The sequence below is a fragment of the Cydia pomonella genome, chromosome 3, assembly GCF_033807575.1.
Source record: "Cydia pomonella isolate Wapato2018A chromosome 3, ilCydPomo1, whole genome shotgun sequence".
Taxonomy (NCBI): Eukaryota; Metazoa; Arthropoda; class Insecta; order Lepidoptera; family Tortricidae; genus Cydia; species Cydia pomonella.
The window spans coordinates 32,717,726-32,740,920 of NC_084705.1; the positions used below are offsets into that span (position 1 = coordinate 32,717,726).

General features: G+C 38.3%; 2 protein-coding genes and 3 non-coding genes across 5 annotated transcripts in view; 2 read left to right on the forward strand and 3 right to left on the reverse strand.

Moving 5' to 3' along the window:
• Positions 1 to 564: 564 nt before the first annotated feature.
• On the reverse strand, positions 565 to 636 carry Trnag-ucc (transfer RNA glycine (anticodon UCC)). The gene has a single exon. It is a non-coding gene; the product is annotated as a tRNA-Gly (tRNA).
• A 4,700-nt stretch (positions 637 to 5,336) lies between these two features.
• Trnag-ucc (transfer RNA glycine (anticodon UCC)) lies at positions 5,337 to 5,408 on the reverse strand. Its single transcript has one exon. It is a non-coding gene; the product is annotated as a tRNA-Gly (tRNA).
• A 7,673-nt stretch (positions 5,409 to 13,081) lies between these two features.
• On the forward strand, positions 13,082 to 14,089 carry LOC133516687 (uncharacterized protein K02A2.6-like). Its single transcript, XM_061849709.1, has one exon. The coding sequence runs from the start codon at positions 13,082 to 13,084 to the stop codon at positions 14,087 to 14,089; it is 1,008 nt and encodes a 335-aa protein (XP_061705693.1).
• Positions 14,090 to 16,234: 2,145 nt separating this feature from the next.
• LOC133516569 (facilitated trehalose transporter Tret1-like) overlaps positions 16,235 to 23,195 on the forward strand; it is a 77,637-nt gene continuing 70,676 nt past the window's right edge. The window contains exon 1 of the mRNA XM_061849567.1: positions 16,235 to 16,476. The gene's annotated coding sequence lies outside the window, so the exon portion shown is untranslated. The remainder of the gene's footprint in view (positions 16,477 to 23,195) is intronic.
• On the reverse strand, positions 22,358 to 22,429 carry Trnag-ucc (transfer RNA glycine (anticodon UCC)). Its single transcript has one exon. It is a non-coding gene; the product is annotated as a tRNA-Gly (tRNA).

Here is a 23,195-nt window from a genome sequence, read left to right on the forward strand (position 1 = left end):
ACTTTTTTGTGAGGAAGCAAACGAGCAGACCTAACGCCTGATGGTAAGCAATTACCGTTTGCAATGGACACCTGCAACAACAGAGGGGATTTACCCTTTACTAAGACGTTAACGGACCCTATTACTAAGACCTAAGACTCCGCTGTCCATCCGTCCGTCCGTCCGTCCGTCTGTCTGTCTGTCTGTCTGTCTGTCTGTCTGTCTGTCTGTCTGTCTGTCTGTTCGTCTGTCACCGGGCTGTATCTCATGAATCGTGATAGACAGTAGAAATTTTTCACTCCTATTTCGGTTGCCACTATAACAAAAATACTAAAAAATAGAATAAATAAATATTTAAAGGAGCTCCCATAATACAACAGACATGATTTTTTTCCGTTTTTATAGATAATGGTACAGAACCCTTCGTGTGCGAGTCCCACTCGCACTAGTTTTATAATAAGTATTTATACATATGGTTTTATTTCTTAACAAAGAAGTTGTAAGTATTAATGAAGTTTGAGTTTACCTCGCATTTTGTTGATATAACAGAATAAAATATAGATAGTTCAAAAGTTTAAAAAGATATGCGTTGGCCGAGAATCGAACTCGGATCAACTGCTTGGAAGGCAACTATGCTGACCATTACACCACCAACGCATCTATTACCGCTCCTGAAATTATCAAAGGCATCATTAACAGAATTCTAAATCATCATATTTGTTCAAGTGTCCATTTTAACAGCCTTCAAAAACAGTGAGTTAGTGAAATCGTTAGGGACTTTTGTCTAAAGAATTTTCAACTTCTCCAAAATTCAGAAATAATCTTTTTGATCAACTTGGACAATGGGACCACCAATAGCCATGAGTTCAGGATCTCATTAACCTGAAGATATCGAGGTAACTCTTCAATATTAAAGACACATCTAGCACTCATGTTTTACAAGATTTTAATTTATTAATATAAATTTATATATATTTTATTTATAGTAAACTCGGTCTCGAGACTCTCAAGAAGAGAGTTACTTATGAAGACGATAAAATAATCAATGGAACCTAGTTTAGCTGATAAATATGAGAGTCAAATTCTCATACATTGGTATGGGCAAATTAAAGAAGTAGCAACTAGCCCTTATTTAAAAATAAAGATAACGATAAAAAATGTTTATTGCCACAACTACCAAAGACATAAAATAAAATAACAGAACGTGAGATAAAACAAAATAATACACTTATTTGCAAAAAAAAATTATACATAAAAATAATCACAAAAAATTTACTACATTTCTTAGGTATGTGATTTTATGGTACCATATATATCTTATGGCACCATAAAATATATATAGGCAATGGGTACCAGTCTCAGCTTTTGTTCTAGATATATACCCAGCTTTTCAGACGGGTCCCTTTTTTGACAGGTCGGTCGTTGCATATCGAAGGATGCATAAAACCCAGTACCTACACTGGTCACAACTGGTCATAATACATGCGATCGGCGCGGTTACTTCAGTGAATATGTGTGTGTGTGTGCGTGTGTGTTCAAGAAGCAAATACAATGAATGTATATATATGTGTATATATTTATATTTATTAGCTACCTATAGTTAGGGGGATCTCCTTTCTGTATTTTAAGTAAATGTGCTTTAATCAGCTTCTTGAATTTTATTTATTATTTATTTTATTGAAAATTAAATGGTTAAATAATGTTACAATCATTTATCCCTATAACACTAACCTAGTTGTAAGATTTTTTTTTACTTTGTTACTAACAACTACATATCAAGTCTGTTTATCGAAACAAAGATATTTTATTAATTAAGCGAAAAGGATTAAACCTCTAAAATTTTTCATTTAAATGAACGACTTTTCTTTTTGACAGATAGTTCAATTTTTTTTATCCTGGGAGATTTTGTGAATTGGATCCTTTTCCCATTTGATTGAATATTAGATTAGATTGGATATATTTCTTAAGGAAAAAGACACAGTATTTTATACAAAGAGATAAAATAAAGGCTTTCACTAAAAGATCGTATTAACGTAAACGTAACTTAACATTTGAACAGAAAGAAATACATATGTAAAAGCTTCATCAGTTCCCGAGGCCATGTGTCGTTTATCATGCTCATTTTAGTCTTACGTCAATTGTGAATAACTATGTTGAATAGAATAACAAAATAATAATCTGCCAAAGAGGTAACTACGACTGAATTATTACTCACTGGAAGTTACTGAAGGGTCAATGAGACGAGCTAAATACAATTACCTCATTCTCAGTGTATCCATCTAAGAATGAGCACAAGTTTTAAAAACGTTAAATCTTGTTCTGTGTTTACTTCAAAGTTTTCTACGAATTTTTTTCATGTAGGGCGAATCATAAATTACTAAAGAAAAAATAAATGAAAGTGTAGCTGTGTAAACGTGTAATGATGTAGATAATTGCTGTGAACTGCAAATAAATCAGTACTGTTAAATAAAACAGAAACATGTGAAATAAATAAGGAAAACCAACAGCAACAACATATCCAAGAATAGAAGTAGAAGTGCATCAAACAACTACACAAGTGAATTAAAATCTCAAAATGCAGCTATCAGTATCACCAGCAGTTGAAGACAAATTCCAAAACATTGTCGCTCGTATGCACGACTACGCGTTCTACTTCCTACTTGTCTTCTGGATCTGCACCACGATCCTTGCCATTGTGACCTCCGTCTACGGTCTGATCTCCTGGACCCTCATCCCGAACTGGAGGAGATTCCACAACTACGTCTTCCAGAACATGATCTTCAGTGGCTGCCTGCATCTCCTCACGCCTTTCGCTCTAGCCGGTTTAGGAAACTGTTATTTATGTATCTTCTTCCAAACTGTATTTAACCATTGGCTAGTAACTGCGACTGCTATGTTTTACATTGATTTTGTTAATATTTTCAATAATTCTATGGAATACAGATATTTAAAAGCAAATTTATTTGCTTGGGTACTGCCCATTCTTGTAACGTTAATGATTATTCTGTTAAAACTTCATGGCTTGTATTTTGGGATAGCTACTTAATGTTTCAACTTTTTATTGTATTTGAGAGTATTATTTGCATTGTATAAATCGGAGTCTGCTATTGTTTCTACTACAAACACCAAGTTAAGATTAGCACTTATTGCTACTTTGGCATTCTTGAGTACTGGTTTGGTCATTTACTTGCCAGTTCTCGTGATGATTTTCATTGACGATCATCAGCATAACGATTTGGGTGTGTTAGGCTATCTTGTCGTAAATTTGGTGACCGTGACACTCATTTGTATATACTTTTGGATGATGAAGTATAATAGGGAAGCATGGAAGGAATTTACAGATTTAAAGAAAACTAGGACAATGAAAGACGCAAATATGAAGCATTAAAATAGTACATTACGATACAAGTGCGAAAAATAGGAAATTCGAAACGAGTGGCGATAAATTAAAACACGACCGAAGGGAGTGTTTTAAATCGACACGAGTTGCGAATTACCTATTCGCACATGTATCGTACAACGTTTTACAGTACATATGGCCCTTTAAATGTTCGACACAGTAACATAATATGCTACTTCTCGCACTAGTGCTATAAAGTAGCCCCATATGTACTGTAATATAAATTATAAGTATATGGCAGTTTAAATTTAGTGCTCAATTTAGTACCTCAGTAACGCAATGCACGTTTCGATAGTACTCAACTTTGAATAATATTTCAACATGATATCTGAAAGTGGGATTTCTGCTCTGTCTACTCTAGCTTCTCACCTTTCTGAGCCTAGAAAACATTTCGATATCTTAATCCAAGATACTCCAAGCAAAAGACCCAAAATAATCCCGTTATAACATGGCACGTAATGTCAAACAATTTTTTTAGAAAAAAATATGTACCGGTTTTCAATATTTCTAACATTACAACATTAAATCTATAATATATCCTGTTCAAGCAATGTGATGTCATTATCATCACTGCTCTCTATAATAATTTTCCCTGTTTAGTCCAGAGCCGGTAATTGCGCAGAACCGACGTTAGAAGCATAAGTCAAACCCAACAAATACAAGGAAAATAAATTTGTATCCACAATTGTTTGTGGCTCAATGACGAAGAAAAACTTCACAATGATAATTTGACAACAAAAAGGCGAAGTAAGAAACCGTGACACAAAAGAAAAAGAAAACAATATGAAATTGAAAAGGTGAAGTATGTGCTTGGAGTGTGACAAAGTTATATAACTACAATACGAGACGGAAATGTAAAGAGATTTATTTGACACGAGAATTTTGGATCTGTTTTACATTAACTGACGATACGCACGATAAGACAACAGTTGAAATAAAATAATACAATTTTGTGAATTGGAATACAATATTATGCAACAATAACAATGTCATAATGTTAATTGTGTAGTGCCATTTACTTTTCGCAAGTGTGTTGGGAAGTGTGATAATTGTGTTTTCACTAATAATTTCTTCATATTAACCTACTAAAGAAAATGTACGGCTACAGTAGAGTATCTGGTTCAGTACACACGTACAGCGAGGTCGACCAGACGAATCCTTCAAGAAATGTTTGTCTACGACTGTGGTTTTGTATTTTAATTGTCTTGTATTTAATTGTGACCGTTTTAGCTTTTTTGGTTTAATGGTTGCAATATCTTGGTTTTCTTAGTTTGTAAATATAGAAATAAATAAAAATAGAAATTATTTATTGTCAGACCACAGGTAAAAATATAAGTAAAAGATGTTATTGGTAATATGTCCTTGTCTGTAGTTTACCACATTTATGGTGTACAATATTGAATGTCATGCACAACATGCAGTCAAGTTATTTAAGCATTGTAAATATAGGAATTTAGATTGAGTAGTGACATAAATGTAAGTCTCCCAAATTACTTGGATATTTGATTAGTTTATGTTTATTTTTTAAATCTCTGATTGAAAGTCTGCGGCGAATGTTAAAATTGCCATTTTCGGGAATGGTTTTACATAATTCAAAAAAAATTGCAACTGTAATTGGCCAGTAAGGACTTTTTTTGAACTGGGGTCCATTTCTAGTATATGTACGGCAATTAAACTCAGCATAAATTAATTTACTTTAAATACCAGATTATAAAATATTAACGAAACGAAAATATATGCGTGGGCTGATAATCGAACTCGGATCAACTGCTTGGAAGGATGGAAGGCAAAGCATTAGGTACACCACCAACACCAACCCATCTGTCATTCTACAGACATATTTATTACAATCTTCAAGAATTAAGATAAATAAGTACGTAACGTTAACATGACCACTTGTATAAATTAATCAACATTAAATACCTGTTAATTAAATATAACAGAAGTGAAAAAGATGTGCGTTGGCCGAGAATCGAACTCGGATCAACTGCTTGGAAGGCAACTATGCTGACCATTACACCACCAACGCATATGTCCTAACTGGCGTAATAAGTAAAATCACGTAATAACTAAGCGTCGGCGGGGATCAAATTCAATGTTCATACTCATACTCGCCGACCGCTCTGGCCTAGTGGGTAGTGACCCTGCCTATGAAGCCGATGGTCCCGGGTTCAAATCCTGGTAAGGGCATTTATTCGTGTGATGAGCATGAATATTTGTTCCTGAGTCATGGGTGTTTTCTATGTATTTATAAATATTTACATATTATATATATCGTTGTCTAAGTACCCTCAACACAAGCCTTATTGAGCTTACTGTGGGACTTAGTCAATTTGTGTAATAATGTCCTATAATATTTATTTATTTATTATTTATTTATTTATACTCATAATCATTATTGCATATCACATTGTATCCAAACCTATTACATAGAATTGTATACAACATGACACCCTGTAGGGCGCAGTATAATATAAGCACGAAACAATGTTATTTGTTCCTGAGTCATGGGTGTTTTCTATGTATTTGAGTATTTATAAATATTTATATATTATATATATCGTTGTCTAATTACCCTCAACACAAGCCTTATTGAGCTTACTGTGGGACTTAGTCAATTTGTGTAATAATGTCCTATAATATTTATTTATTTATTATTATTTATATTATAGCCTTACATGAGTTTTTAACGTTTAAAAACTAAATTAAATAATGGCATGATATTAAATTAAATAGTTAATAGTTATTCAAAATTGCTTATAGTTATCATGTTTTATTTTGAATTATTTTTCTCACTGCACCCAAATTCGAGAATTTCTGTTTTTCCCTATGGTTGACTGGTAGAGAATGCATTAAGTCCGCCATTTGTACTTATTTTTATTGTAAAATAAAGTTTAAATAAATAAATATTAAGCTTTCCGTGGCGTTAGTACATACATTATTGTTTTAATTATTTTGCGATATTTTAGTTAATTAATAAATTAGCCCATATACCGGATGTTTCCTGTAACACGAGCAAATAATTAAACCATATATTGTACTCCTAAAACGATATAAATTTTGATTAACGACTTTTAAAAAATATGAAATTTTTAGATGTTAACTCTTTCATACAAATTTAATAGGGACCGTGCGCGTTGGAGGGTCTGCCATCTTGTGGCCTGAATCGGGACCATAAACATGTACTTACATTTACACGTCACGTGTTTTCTTGTGCATAGTAGGTTCTGCCATCTTGTGGGCTACATCAGAACAAAAAACATTACATTAACGCCTCGCGCCAAAAATCTGACGGCTCCTGTGCTGCCTCCTACAGTTCATGCACGCTCCCTATATTATTTTCAATGTACGCTGACATCAGTGTGTTTGACGTTGCTTGTCACGCTTTAAACCTAATAAAATTCGCAAAACATTGCGTCTTAGAATTAACTTCAATATATATATCCCTACCTGCCTGTTGTCTGCCTCTAAATTTAATAAATTGTTTATTTTTCTTGTATATTTCTACTGAGGTGTGCCAATAAAGAGTATTCTATCTATCTATCTATATGTATTTTTATATTGTTCCATATTTTACAAAACTTTAAGGATTATGTTATTGTCTTGCATTCTACCTCCACAATTTTCAGCTCCCAAAATAAGAAACAGAAAAACGATTGACATCATATAAAATACGCAACTATGTGATTTATAGGTCCATAATTATAATCACATGCTTCACCGATTTCGCCCGGCCCTCGACAATCCATCAGGGAGCGGGCAATACATTTTATTTATATATTTACCTAATCATATGACCCGAGGTCCCAGGAAGATTGTGACCGCATATTTCTGAGAACATGTTAAGAGCCTATCAACGTGCTCACTAGAGCCACTGCTAAATAATTGTGATTATTTTAATGTAACGATAGATATTTAAATAACCGGCCAAGAGCATGTCGGGCCACGCTCAGTGTAGGGTTCCGTAGTTACTCTTCCGTCACAATAAGCTAAACTGGAGCTTAAAGTGTAGTAAATGGTACCTTTCACCCGAGTTAAACAAATAGGCAAATTTGCATAATCAGTACCTAATTAAAGTGTCTTTTTACTATGAAGGGAAAACTTTTTGCGATAACTCAAAAACAGCTAAACTGATCATGTCCGCTATAGTTTTCATTTAATGTCTTTCTTAAGCTCTACTTCCACGATTTTTTTCATATTTTTTGGACCTATGGTTCAAAAGTTAGAGGGGGGGGACACATTTTCTTTTTCTTTCAGAGCGATTATCTCCGAATATATTCACTTAATCAAAAAATGTTTCTTGAAAACCCCTATTAGTTTTGAAAGACCTTTCCAACGATACCCACACTCTAGGGTTGAAGCGAAAAAAAAATTTCACCCCCACTTTACGTGTAGGGGAGGTACCCTAAAAAAAATTAAATTATTAGATTTTATTGTACGACTTTGTCGGCTTTATTGATTTATATATCCATGCCAAATTTCAGCTTTCTAGCACTAACGACCACGGAGCAAAGCCTCGGACAGACAGACAGACGGACATGGCGAAACTATAAGGGTTCCTAGTTGACTACGGAACCCTAAAAAGGGGGCCGCTACGTACTGTATTTGTATTTAAGTACCTTTTGAATACATCATAATAGTTTAATAGTTTTTAAGTTGCTGGATTCGTCAATCTAAGCGTCCAAAGTTATAAAGGCCATTTTTGCAAGGAATCCAGCAACATAGAAACTAGTTTGATGTATTCAAAAGGTACTTAAATACAAAATACAGTACGTAGCGGCTATGGAAGGTGGAGGTAAGGAATGGAATCTCCGTGTACCAAAAAGTGTCATCATAAAACCTTAAATAGGTGGCGCTACAATACCTAGAATACTTGACCAAAAAAATCAAATCTTAGGTTCGCTTCCTAGCTACCTACTTCTTTTCTGAAGGTTCTTAGCTACTTTAGCGCTACTCTGGAGAGATTTGGAACTATTATTTATAGCTGACAGCTGGACAATTTTGCAACAGTTCCACACTCCATAGTAGCGGCCCCCTTTTTAGGGCTCCGTACCAAAAGGGTAAAACGGGACCCTATTACTAAGACTCCGCTGTCCGTCCGTCCATCTGTCACCAGGCTGTATCTCATGTACCGTGATAGCTAGACAGTTGAAATTTACACAGATGATGTATTTCTGTTGCCGCTATAACAACAAATACTAAAAAGTACGGAACCCTCGGTGGGCGACTCGCACTTGTCCGGTTTTTTTTAAGTATCTATCGTTAAATTTGTAATCACAATTATTTTCCAGTAGCGCTAGTGAGCACGTTGATGGGCTCTTAAAAACATTTCTCATTCTTATTGACTCTGCAGTGGATTCTTTCACATATATTAGGCATTACCGGAAAAGTAGATTGGTTTGCTAAGCAAGCCTGTCATAGATAGATAGAATACTCTTTATTGGCACACCTCAGTAAAAATATACAAGAAAAATAAACCATTGATTAAATATAGAGGCAGACAACAGGCGGTCTTATCGCATCATAGTCATAGTGATAGCGCAACATTTTACCTTTCTATTCCGAGCCGAGAGTATCAAATTAGTCAAAAAACAATGTCGCTACACGTGCAGCCTATCAGGATCAGCTATACACAGCGGGCATACAGCGCTCTTCGGGTGCAGCAACGCGTAAAGGGTGCACTGAAAAAAAAAACCTGGTACTGGTAACCAGAATCTGGTTAGCTGTACTATATTGTCTTGTTGTATATGTGACGACAGGACACTTTGTAAACACAACCAGACCATTCTGGTTAAATTAAATTTGTGAACCGTTAACTTGTCAGGATTTTTGTAAGGTTATCCTATTGATTTGTTAGGTTAGGTTTGTTTTATGTCAATCCTGAAAAGTTACGCGTTTCTAAGATAAAACAAATTATGACCAACGAAAATGCGGACATACAATACATTATGACTTAAAACTTTATGGGAAACTATAGAGATCCGTATGCAAATTTTCAGCTGCATCGGAAACCGGGAAGTGGGTCTAATTGTTCTTGCAAGATTTCACCCGTACAAACATGCATAGTTATGTACATATAAAGTTAAATAAAAGCTAATAACTTGTACATGGAAGTATGATGATGGCATGAAGGGACATTACACCGTATAAAAGTCTTCATAGATAACCATTTAGATAATCAGTTGTCTCCTGCGAGAAATATTCCCGCTATCTGCCCTCGAAGAAATAAAGCGTCCAAATTTAACCACTTATCGTAGAGGGATCTTTTTTACGGAAAAAACCCGCCCACCAGCCTGAAGATATGAAAGTTAGAATGATTTAATGTGCAAGAGCATTAAAATTTTCTCGATAACAATGCAAAATGTTGATTTTTTTATACTACGTCGGTGGCAAACAAGCATACGGCCTGCCTGATGGTAAGCAGTCTCCGTAGCCTATTTAGGTACGACTGCAACTCCACTGGAGTTACATGCGCGTTGCCGAGCCTAACACTCCGCAGCTCCGCACCTTCGTGTCATATATGTATTTAGGGTAGACTCAACTACTGTATGAAAATAACATGTGGGTAATTATGTAAAAATCAGTTCTGGAATAAACGCCCTATGAACAACGCTGTGTTCCGTTTCTTCATCCCTCAGCAACCCCCGTATACTATATTGGCGACGATTTCGAGTCCGCGCGAAGTTCTATAGGGTTATTTGCAACGTAAATATGACCATCGGTAAATTGGAAGTGTTTAATGTGGAGTCGGACAACTGGTCGACTTACGTGGAGCGCTTGGAGCAGTATTTCGTTGTCAACGAAACAAAGGAAGAACATAAAGTGCCTACTTTGATTACGGTTATGGGTAATCAAGCCTATGAACTCCTAGTGACCCTATGTACACCCGATAAGCCGGCAAGTAAAAAGTTCGCTGAGTTAGTGAAAGTGATGGGCGGCCATTTGCAACCAAATCCGAGTTTGTTAGCGGAACGATACCGGTTTCGTAACAGGAAACAAAGGACTGGTGAATCGGTGGCGGAGTTTGTTGCAGAACTCAAAAAGTTAGCAAAACATTGCGTCTTTGAGACCGGGCTGAAAGAAAATTTGAGAGATCAGCTAGTGTGTGGACTTTGTGATGAAACAATACGGCAGCGGTTGTTTACCGAAGATAATATTTCGTTTGACCGGGCTTTACAACTAGCGGTAGCTATGGAGGCAGCGCAGGCAAACGCAGCAGTGGTGGATGGTAGGGCAAAAAGCATGGAAGGCAGCCCGAGTACGTCGAGTGGTTGTCATGCGGTATCGGCGCAATCATGGCGCGGCAGGCGAGTTGTGACGTCATACCGGTCGGCAAACAACAATGAGACGCGACCGCCGGGCAACAGCGCGTCACAACCTTTGGGACCCAGGCGCCAGGGCCAGGCACAACGAGATTGGCGCCGTACCGAGCAAGCAGCACCACGTACTTCATCGGGGCAGGAATGTAGTGTTTGTGGTCGGCCGCATGACTCATCGAGTTGTAAATTCGCAAATTATGTTTGTCGCGTGTGCAACCAGCCGGGGCACTTGAAGAAGATGTGTCCCAGGTTACAGATGAGCGTTTGTACATACAAAAATGAAGCACAAGACGAAGCAAGCAGCGATTTCAGCGATGAGGTACATTTCAATGTTTTTAATGTAAACGATATTTACCAGTGTAAACCGTTCATGTTGCCGTTAAAATTAGAGGGAAAATTTGTCGAAATGGAAGTTGACGGGGAGTGCTATTTCTTGTATAAATGGGGATTTGTACTTTAAATTGTTTTCCCATTTGCCATTACATAATAGTGATATTGTTATGTGTTATTATACCAATGAAAAAAAGCAACCCATGGGAAAAATCATAGTAAATGTCAGGTTTAAAAATGTATGCAAGCCATTGGAATTGTATGTAGTACATCAAGGCAAAGAACCATTATTAGGGAGGATGTGGCTACGTGAGTTAGGGTTCAAATTGGACGAGTTGTCATGTCATGACGTCGAGGTCACTGCACGAGTTAACTTGAATGAACTTAATTCCAGATACAGTGAAGTATTTGCGGAGGGGCTCGGTCGGTATACGGGTGGCGAGGTGAGCTTGCGAGTGCGCGAGGGTGCGAGGCCCGTGTTCTTGCGCGCGCGACCGCTGGCGTACGCGCTGCGTGAGCCGGTGGAGCGCGCGCTGGACCAGCTGGAGCGCGACGGCGTCATCACGCCGGTGGACTCGTCGGACTGGGCCACGCCGATCGTACCCGTCGTCAAGACGGACGGAACCATTAGGGTATGTGGAGATTTTAAGTCGACACTAAATAAATGCCTTGAGGTAGATCGTTTTCCATTACCTAGAGTAGAGGATTTGTTAACCAAGCTAAATGGGGGGGAAAAGTTTACCAAAATAGACTTGTCCCAGGCATATGCCCAGTTTGTCCTGGATGAGCGCTCTAGAGCCTATACCGTTATCAACACGCACAGAGGGTTGTATAGATATAATAGGTTAATTTACGGGTTGTCATCGAGTCCTGGCATTTTCCAGCGAAAACTGGAGCAGATGTTTGCCGATCTGCCCAGAGTAGGAGTTTTCTTAGACGATGTTATTTTAACCGGGAAGAACGACCAAGAGCACATAGAAACATTGCATAAAGTGCTAGATAGGTTGCAGAAGTTTGGCTTAAAAATTAAAAAAGAAAAATGCAAATTTTTCGCCACGTCAGTCACTTATTTAGGGTATGTGGTGGATAAAGAGGGCATCCATACAAATCCGGACAAAATTAAAGCTATCGAGCAGGTACCTACTCCTACTTGCGTAACAGAGTTGCGTGCGTTTTTAGGTATGGTCATGTATTATGCAAAATTCGTAAAAAATATAAGTTCCAAGTTGGCACCTCTTTATGCGTTGCTAAGAAAGGGAGTAAAGTTTGAATGGTCCGAGCAATGTAGTGAAGCATTTTGCGACGTAAAAAAATTATTAGCTAGTAGCACCGTATTAGTGCACTATTCCTCGGGGTTGCCGGTGGTGCTGACCACAGATGCGAGTAGCGTAGGGGTAGCCGGGGTCATTTCCCATTTGATGCCAGACGGAAGTGAAAGACCGATTGCGTACGCTTCGCGGGTACTAAACGCGGCCGAACGCGGGTATTCCCAAATAGATCGAGAGGCTTTAGCTATTATATTTAGTGTGAAGAAATTCCATCAATATTTGTATGGACGCAAGTTCCTTCTTAAAACAGATCATAAGCCCTCGTTGCTATTTTCGGCCCCAAGTCGGGTATACCAGTGATGGCAGCTTCGAGAATGCAAAGGTGGGCGGTGATCCTATCGGGATATGACTATGATATACAGTACGTGAGTACCAGTCAAAATGGCGCCGATGCATTGTCGAGGTTGCCGCGCAAGGCAGAGGTTGGGGAGAAACAACCGGAGTGCACTTATATTAATTTTGTTAATGATTTTTTACCTATCACTCACAAACAGGTCTGTGAGGAGATAAAAAAAGATATATTATTGAGCAAAATCGTTTTATACTTACAGTCAGGGTGGCCCTCTCACAACTCACACACCGATTTGCAACCCTATTTTATAAGAAAGAATGAGTTATACTTAGACTCGGGTTGCGTTATGTGGGGTTATAGGATTATTATTCCCCCAGTGTTTAGGGAACAAATCCTTCAGGAACTACATGTAGGACACTTAGGGATAGTAAAAATGAAGGCTGTAGCCCGAAGTTACGTATGGTGGCCCGGTATCGATGCCGACATCGAGGCGTGCTGCGCGGGGTGTCACACGTGCGCAGCGGAGGCGCCGGCGCCCCCGCGCGCGCCTGTTAAGCCGTGGGAGTACCCCGGGGAGGTATGGACGCGGGTGCATGTTGATTTTTTGGGTCCATGGCACGGTAAAACTTTTTTGATTTTAATAGATGCGTCTTCGAAGTGGATAGAGGCTTTCTTAATGACCAGCACTACAGGAGCGGCGGTTTTAAAAGTGCTAAGGGAGATATTTGCACGATTTGGCTTTCCTAAACAGGTAGTTTCCGACAACGGGCCTCCATTTACTAGCCGAGAGGTAGACACCTTCATGCGATATTATGGGATTACTCATACTTTTACACCAGCGTATCACCCGGCATCAAATGGGGCCGCCGAGACGGCTGTTAAGTTATGCAAAAGGGCGCTCAAAAAGGCAGTTAGGGATCAAGTAGACGTGGAAGAAGCTCTTCAGGAATATTTGATGGCGTATAGGAATACTCCTCACAGCACCACTGGACAAACACCGGCCATGCTTCTTCAAAGGCGGGCATTGCGTTGCCGTCTGGACATGTTACGGCCCGGGCGCAGGCTCGAGCAGCGTGTGGAAGCGGCACAAGAACGGCAGGTGCAACAAGCGGGGGGTACCGATAGGGTGTTTCGGATAGGAGACCTTGTGTGGTTTAGGGATTACAGCTCGGGGGAGAAATGGCTTAAAGGGAAGGTGGATACCGTGATAGGTTCTAGGACCGTGTTAGTGGTAAAGGAAAACGATTTATCAACTAAGTTTAAGAGGCATGTAGATCAAATTAGAGCGCGACCACCAGTTTTAGCGTTGGCGTGGCCGAGTCCGATGGACCATCCGGGAATCTCCCAACCACCACCGATACCACCCGGACCGTCGTCAGTGCATAGACCTCGTCGAAATATACCACCGGTCGATCACTACGGTGATCCCCTTTTATATTAGCCACTTACCCATTGTATTAAATAATAAGGGTAAATAAGTTTAGTACCTATACATATAGCATAATTTAAGTGTAAGGGTGTCATATATGTATTTAGGGTAGACTCAACTACTGTATGAAAATAACATGTGGGTAATTATGTAAAAATCAGTTCTGGAATAAACGCCCTATGAACAACGCTGTGTTCCGTTTCTTCATCCCTCAGCAACCCCCGTATACTATATTTCGTTGAGCTCTGGCAACATTACTCACCGACAGGAACACAACACTATGAGTAGGGTCTAGTGTTATTTGGCTGCGGTTTTCTGCAAGGTGGAGGTACTTCCCCAGTTGGGCTCTGCTCTAAATCTGTAATGGTATCCGCTCTACTGTACTGAAGCGAGATGATATTCACTATGCCCATACCTCTCCTTTGGACGTAGTTTAAGGACATACCCGCGTATGTCCAAAAGAGAGGTATGGGTATAGTGAATGTCATCTCGCTTTTGTGTGGTAGGGCACAGCACAGCGGATCGGGCCCAGTGCTTCTAGATTAATAGATATTTGCAAATTTACAAAATTATCCCGTCTTTGAAGTTAACCTAATGTACCTTATAAGTATAGCGTGCACAATATAACCCGCTATACTTTATTTTATTTGAATGGTACGGAATACGAATGTCAATAAGTTTTTGGCAAAAATTTCATTTTTGGTACTAACGATCCACCCTCAGCTTTTTTTTGCCACAGGCAACTAATAATCATAGAGACAATTCTAAAAACCCCAAACACAACAAGGTTGCGTTGTTTTATCACAGAGTTCCTATGGCTACCTCCTGTCTCCATCATTAGAACAGCCTGATGGTACCATAATATTGCATTGTCACCCGACTTACATATGTATGCAAATTTTCAGCTTCATCGGAAACCGGGAAGTGGAATACATACAGTCAAGTGTAAAAATATGGGTGCACACATGTTACTCAAAAATATGTCCCATAGCATCTTATTCCAGTGTAATAAGAGCGTAGTACCATATTTATGAGACAATTCTTTCGATACACATTTTTGCACTTAACTAACAGGGCAAGTTAAATAAAAGTTTGTAATATATATTATTAAATATATAGAAATTCTAAGTTTAAGCTTTTAAAATGAAAGCCTGGTTACAGAATAGTGAAGGCACATACTTTAAGAAACAGAAAGTGGTATCTCCATTGAAATACCAGCAACATACGCCATTTTGTCTTACAACAGTTCTGTTTTATAGGTCCGCCAGATGGCGCCTTGCGGAATAGAGGTAGCTGCCAATATTAATTACGCAAATGCGTTGCTTGAAGTATTAATGTTTGATCGAATGGGACATAATTTTTTTAAGATAAGAATAACAATTTTTCATATCTCATGCTGCTGTCCTAAGAAGTGTGCAGAAAATGATATGTTTCTGCTCTAGAGCACTGTACTTTCTAAGTTTTTTTTTCTTTTTTACGATATGCAATTTAATTTTTGTTTTTAAATGGATTTGTTGTACAATTCCCATTCTGATAATTAACTCCCCATTCCATATTAAGTGATCACTGGGCTCTTTATGGCTCCTCTACACGGTGGCCCAGCGCTGGACCAGCGAAATTTCCATGCAATGGTTATAGCTCCTCTACGCGATGGCCCAGCGCTGGACCAGCGAGATGGCCATGCGATGGTTATGTCTCCTCTACACGATGGCCCAGCGCTGGAACAGCGAGATGGCCATGCGATAGTTATGGCTCCTCTACACGATGGCCCAGCGCTGGACCAGAGAGCACGTACTACATAATGGGCCACGTGTAGATGCATAACGCACCATTGCTAGCCCACTACTTTGATGTGCGGACGAAAAACCGACACCGTGGCCATCCTATCACCATCCCGCCGCGCTATAAGCCATCCGACACCACCATCCTCTCTACACGCTTACGGTATATAAATATATTGTTTCGAAAATATTAGTTAGTAGGGGCATTATTCAAGTTTACGACGCACATTTAATTAAACGCTTAGCGAAACAAAATGTTTGTCTACCCTTTAGGGGTTAATCTCTTCTCCTCTACTCTATGCGCACCCCATTGAAGATGTAAACACATAAGTATAGGTAAACCCGCATAGGGGTAGGTTCAGTCGACGCGGCGCGCGGCCGCGAACGGACGCAGGCCGTTGCTCACGACAAAAACAAAAAAAATTTTTTTTCTTTCTCATCACATACCTAAAAAAGTTTTTTTCAGTGCTTGAAGAATGCGCCGCAACTAATGTTACTTTTTTTTTGGCAAAAAAATTTCAAACGCAGTTTTTTTCCTCGTTATTCTTTTGTTCAACGTTAGGTCGTGTGGTGAAATGTGAAAGTAAATTTGTTATGCCTTCGATGTGGAGATAGTCTGTAAGTTTAGCAATCGATATCTAGCCGCTACATGCCCAGACATTCCGCTTCATTTTCGTTATAAAGATCATATCTGGACAACGGCGAATTCAATATCCGATACCACCCGATACACAGATTCTGTTAAAGTTGTAGTTTATTTTCGTAGATATTTTTACTGTCAATAGTTTTTATTGCTTTATGAAGTTGTTAAAAATTTCTTCGGTTGTCTTTGTTTCTTACCTTATGTATTTTTACATAGTTTACCCGCTACGCTTACTAGTACTAGTTAATAAAAAGGTATAATCCAGCCTAAGGTATAATCACTCTTAATTCATTGGCAATAGAGGCGCGTGTCGCATGCGAGATATTAGATGGAATATCCTATGATACTTAGGTACCTAATTAGTTATTATTTCGTGTTACATTTTGATGATTTACTCCGAACTTGAACACTGTGTGTTCGGGTCAAAATCAGATCCATGAAGCGCCTGCACAAATATTATAGCAAAGCGCCACAGAGGTCAATCTCCTCTCGTATTAATTAAAGATATTGTCAAAATTTGCATGTCACTTTACTTATTCCTGTACCACAAGACAGATTACACGTCTTATATATTTTATTTGGAGTTATTCTACTATAAGCCCGTCAGACCCTTGAACGCTGTGTTTAGACATACAAATTTTGTTAGCAAAATTTGACTAAATGCGTTAGAATGTTACAAAATAAACCACATTGAAGTCTAGTTGACTCTCTTCCGCATAATATTCACAAAAGAATTGAGTACCATGATTATATCTATTTTACTGCAGTACCTACTCCAGTATATATTTGTGTTAAGGAGATCGAATTTCGTTTTGGCTGCCTGCTATCTTTACGGTCAATTCTTGCGGTTTTCAAGGTTTCAAAGAGTTCGGAATGATACTGAGTAGAAATAACTTATATGTGACGTTATCTATGAAAAGGGACCTTATTGTCGATGGCGCTTCCGCCGTCATAAACGATGCTCCGATACAAATACAACGCTGCGCGACGCAGTGCGGCGTAAGCGCCATCGACAATAAGGTCCCTTTTCCTAGATAATGCCACATATTTCCCTCATCTAAATAACATAATAGTATTTTATGCAACAGTTGTATAAGAAGGGTCAAAAAAGGCGAGTGGCGTGAGTTACAATGTGAGCCGGAGCCGAAGGCGTAGGCGAACATTGTAAAGGAATACGCCACGAGAATTTTTTGACCTACTTATACAACGTTGCATAATATATTAATGCTTGCCGCTTTCAGAATGAACCCCTGCAGATCTTTATTCCTTCAGCAGGGCGATAGTTCTGAATTCAAATCATCGTTGCCGGTTATCTACCACGAGACTGTAAAGGTTTCCAACCTACTCTTTTTATGATGGCCCAGTAACACGATGAAACACCAATTCTGACATTGAGCGATCTTGAGCGTCTCCGTTCCCACTTATTAAGGCGAAACACCGGACCCGGGTATGTCCTTAAACTACGTCCAAAAGAGAGGTATGGGCAATGTGAATGTCATCTCGCCTTGTGTGGTAGGGCACAGCACAGCAGATGTCATTCCAGATCTAGAGCAGAGCCCAACTGGGGAAGTACCTCCACCTTACAGAAAACCGCAGCCAAATAACACTTGACCCTACTCATAGTGTTGTGTTCCTGCCGGTGAGTAAGGTTGCCTGAGCTCAACGAGGGGGGTGGGGTTAGGGTCGGCAACGCGCATGTAACTCCTCTGGAGTTGCAGGTGTACATAGGCTACGTAGACTGCTTACCATCAGGCAGGCCGTATGCTTGTTTGCCACCGACGTAGTATAAAAAAAAAAACACGTTTAGCACTGTTCTTAATTGTCAGGCCCATCTGATCAGAGTTACAGTTTATAGCTATCACGATTTAACTGAACGTCGAAAGTCGTCTAAAAGGTTAACTACCTTTTAGACGACTTTCGGCCCGATTCGAAGAATGAGATATGTTAACGATAAGTTCTGGTTTACATAAGTTCTCATTTAGATATCGTTTGTATGTCGTATAATTGACAGTAGCAGCTCGATTCGGGCATCCAATGTCACATTGACGTTAGAAATATCGTAGATAGGTCTTATTATAAACGTCAATTTTGACATGTCGTTTAGTTATCGATCTTTTAAAGATCTTTCCAAGATCTTAAACGTTTCTTAATCATTCTTCGAATCGGGCCGTTTGGTTAGGCATAATTGGGTGTAAAAAAAATGTATTATTAGTTTAGGTTATGCGACTTTCCTATGGACATCATACAATAAAGTCGTAGAAAAATATATCCAAATGGTTAAGAGCCCATCAACGTGCTCACTAGCGCCACTGGAAAATAATTGTGATTATTTAAATTTGACGATAGATATTTAAAAAAGGGGCCGCTACGTACTGTATTTTGTATTTAAGTACTTTTTGAATACATCAAACTAGTTTCTATGTTGCTGGATTCATCGATCTATGAACTTAAAACAAAACCGCCCGTTTTAACTTTGGACGCCTAGATTGACGAATCCAGCAACGTAAAAACTATTATGATGTATTCAAAAGGTACTTAAATACAAAATACAGTACATAGCGGCCCCCTTTTTTAAATATCTATCGTTAAATTTAAATAATCACAATTAATTAGCAGTGGCGCTAGTGAGCACGTTGATGGGCTCTTAACATTTGTAATGTCCATAGAAAATAAGTCGGCTTTCCCGATCGTTTGCCCGCATGACCGAAATTATGTTTATGTAATAAACTTTTATTAGAATCAAAATGCTTCAGTTGCAAGAAAGTAGGACTTAGTCAATAAGTTAAAACATTATTAATTCAAGTAGGTCTATAGGGAGCGTGAATGAACTGTAGGAGGCAGCACAGGAGCCGTCAGATTTTTGGCGCGAGGCGTAAATGTGATGTTTATTGTTCCGATGTAGCCCACAAGATGGCAGAACCTACTATGCACAAGAAAACACGTGACGTGTAAATGTACATGTTTATGGTTCTGATTCAGGCCAGAAGATGGCAGACCCCCCAACGCGCACGGTCCCTATACTCTGTATTTTTAGGTATTTAAATAAAAGTAAACAAACAACTTGTAGATTTTTGGGTGGTTATAACATTTATAGGTTAACCAATCAATCACAAAACTGCCTGGATCTGTCACTGAACGACCTGACTTTAACCTACATTATGGATCATGTAATGTTTTCATCTACCTTCAACTGGCTTAAGGAGCCATTTGTGGGTAGATTTTGTTTACTTTTATTTAAATACCTAATAAGAGCATAGCAAACGCTTTCGAATTTTGTAACAAACATCATTTTAGGCTAGTTACCTATGCAATTTCTAGATACAATTGTCGTTATAAACCGCAAATGATACTGGAGCTTAATTTCTAAGTTTGAATAGAATCAGCTTAAACTACTGTGCGATGTCCATAGCATCCGACAGCACAAAAGACAAATAGAATCTAAATCTGTTTGACCCATTTATACGGGATTATAAAGTCTTAAGTCCTTCCGACCCACAGAACACAGTTAAGCCTTAGCTTTGATCGTACAGTTTTCCACTGCCCCACCGCCCATAACAGCCATTGAAAACCAGTTTGAATTTGGAAGTTTTTGCAAGAGAGTTAGGCGAAATTTATTTAAATAAATATTATAAGGACATTCTTACATACATTGACTAAGTCCCACCCCCAGTTATGGTGTTGCGAGTTTGCGACGTGTCCCAGGTGGCGGGCGTGGCAAAATGTCTGCCATATTGTGAACAGATTACGGAATAGTCTTGAGGCGAATTTAAATTCAATAATGTGCTTTGGGGTAACTTGGAAAGCGGTATAATTTAAAAAATTGCTAATATCTGTTGCAGTCGGCAGTATTACTGCATCTTGCAGCAGTATTACAATGCAGTAGGCAGTAATCTCGCGCTGCAATACTGCCGGAGTAATGCTGGTGTAGTCTGAAACTGAACGGCACTTTAACGTGAACAGCACTCAGTGAATATCCTTAATTCAAATTCTGTAACGCAACACGAAGCATGCTTCTACATCGTTCGGCAATTTCCTGTACATTTGTAGTGTTGCGAGTTTGCGACGTGTCCCAGGTGGCGGGCGCTGGAAAATGTCTGCTATATTGTGAGCAGCTTATATGCACAGATTACGCAATTTTTTAGTCTTGATACGAGTTTAAATACAATTCGCGTAAATCATAAACGTTGATCAAAAATAAATCGTTGGTAATCGTTTGTCCCTATCAATCATTTCTACATTTCTGTTTGTTAGAAAAAGACAAACAATTAACACAGGTTTGTAAGAGGTTGCTATTTTTTTATAAATAAGGGGGAATGATTCTGACAAACTTTTTGTCAGTACAGAATTATTAGGAACAATTTACATATTTAAATACGTCATAATTTATTTTATTTTCTTTAAATGCCAAATGTAATTCATTTTCGATATTAGTTAAGGTACCTGGGTCGAATATGGCCACGTTAAGGTTTGACACTATATATATCGCACTGTGTAACAGTAGAAGTTACAAGTCCTAATTTATTTGATAGTGTATTTATTTATGTACTTTATCGCAGGCACGAAAAAGCCTAGGTACGGATAGGTTAGAATTTAAGTATTTTTTTTTAAAGTTGGGAAAATGGCCATATTTCCGACAGTGTATGTGAATATGGCCAGGTGATGGCCGTATTAACGGTATGAACTGGATACGGAGGGAATTTCTATTTGTAAGGGAATTTAGTGCTATAAATAAAATGAATTTATTCAAACAAGTTCTTTTATATCAAATAAAGAAACAAAAAAAATAACTCCGGACAAAAAAAAAACTTGTAACAACCCTTTTCATCTATGTTATAAATTCTTTCTGGTTTATGCACTAGCTCGTCATCTTCCAGCAGGTTTTTCAATTTCGTAAAATAGTCTGAAACCACAGTTTTGTTAAGTTTTTGAGCTCTAGCTGGATTCAAGTTTTGGGTTTTTCTTTTACGGATTCTCTTGTGTAGTATGTACTTGTATGTGTGTGCTGATTCAAAAAAGCCCTCAGCCAATCTCTGCCAAATAAGACGTCTTATCTAGCCTGTACCATATTTTTCCCCTAGAAATACTTCTGGACGCACATACGAAGCACATGTGATGTCAATGCATAACCAACATCGCTCAGCCGTACGATACGAAATTACAGCTCCTTTCCTTCATGATTATTAACAAGTGATTTTCTTCCCTTCTACCTTCCTTGGATTTATTTTACTTTTTCTCTATAAGATATCGTCCAAGTGCTCGCCGCAGATAAAACCACTTTTAACAGCTGCTACTGCTGATATCATATCAGACTCTGCCCAATTTCCTCGGATCTGTTTTGAAACCTATCGTGGAGCCATATTCTGAAAGGAAAAAGATCTACGGTTAATATGGCCAGCAAATGCCGAAAGTCAAAAACGCATAAGGTTAATACGGCCAGTAGGTGCCGAAAATATGGCCAATAAGTGGCCATATTTTCGGTCATACTTGTATTTTACTTAAAAAATCAAAACGAAAAATATACAAAGGTAAGCATAAAAATAAACATACACATATAATATACGATTACTAATGACTTAAATATAATATTTTTTAAGTAAAAGTCAATAAAAGCAAAAATATCATAGAAACTTACGAGTGAATATTTGTATCCGTGACACGTGGTTTCACTTCGACTATCATTGCGGGACTTGCGGGGCTGCGGGGAAGATGGCGGCGACACCTAAGCATTACTCACACATGGACGTTTTAACGCGTATAAACAAAGTTATAGATGACGCCATAGTTCTGGACGTGTAGGGGTGTGGCCATATTTTTCGGCTGGCCATATTCGACCCAGGTACCTTAGTTAAAAAGACATGCGTTGGCCGAGAATCGAACTCGGATCAACTGCTTGGAAGGCAACTATGCTGACCATTACACCACCAACGCATCTAATTTAGCCTTCCAATTTTATCATTGCCAAAATAATTAATTTCATTCCGCAGATTATTTGTTCAGCTGAGAAATTATAATAAAGAGTTTCAGACCCGTGTCAAGGTTTCGACCTTTTTTTCATTTAAAAATATTTTTAACTATTTGTAATTTATAGAAACTTTCTCTTCTTAAACTCACGCTGATCCACTATTCGTAAAAAGGTTTACTTACTATACTATACATGATCAATTGATCACTCAGAAAGAAAAGAAGAAGAAGAGTGAACTGTGTCAATACACAATTATTTTTAACTAATTATCCTTTAGCATAATACCTAGGACTACTAGGAATACTTTAGGATAAAATACCTCATCCTGGTAAACCCTTACTGCACCAGGTTAAGGTATTTTAATGGCCAATGAAGCAATGCAAACTACTAACGCAAAATTATAGTTTTTAAATTATTTTTTTACACGTTATAATCAAGGCCATGAATAAACTAACATGGAAAATGGTCAGCGTAGTTGCCTTTCAAGCAGTAGACCCAGCAGCAGCACAGCAGTTGAGCAGTTGAGTCGATTCTGTTATATTCGCGATTCGCCTATCTTTTTCACATTATTCACTTTAAAGTAACAGGTATTACATTAAGTCGTGATCATTGTCACTTCTTCTATATTAAGTTAAACAGATTCGTTGAGTTTACCAACATGACGAAATTTCAAATAAAAATTGATAAATTTATTATAAATAAATAAATATTATAGGACATTATTTTATTACA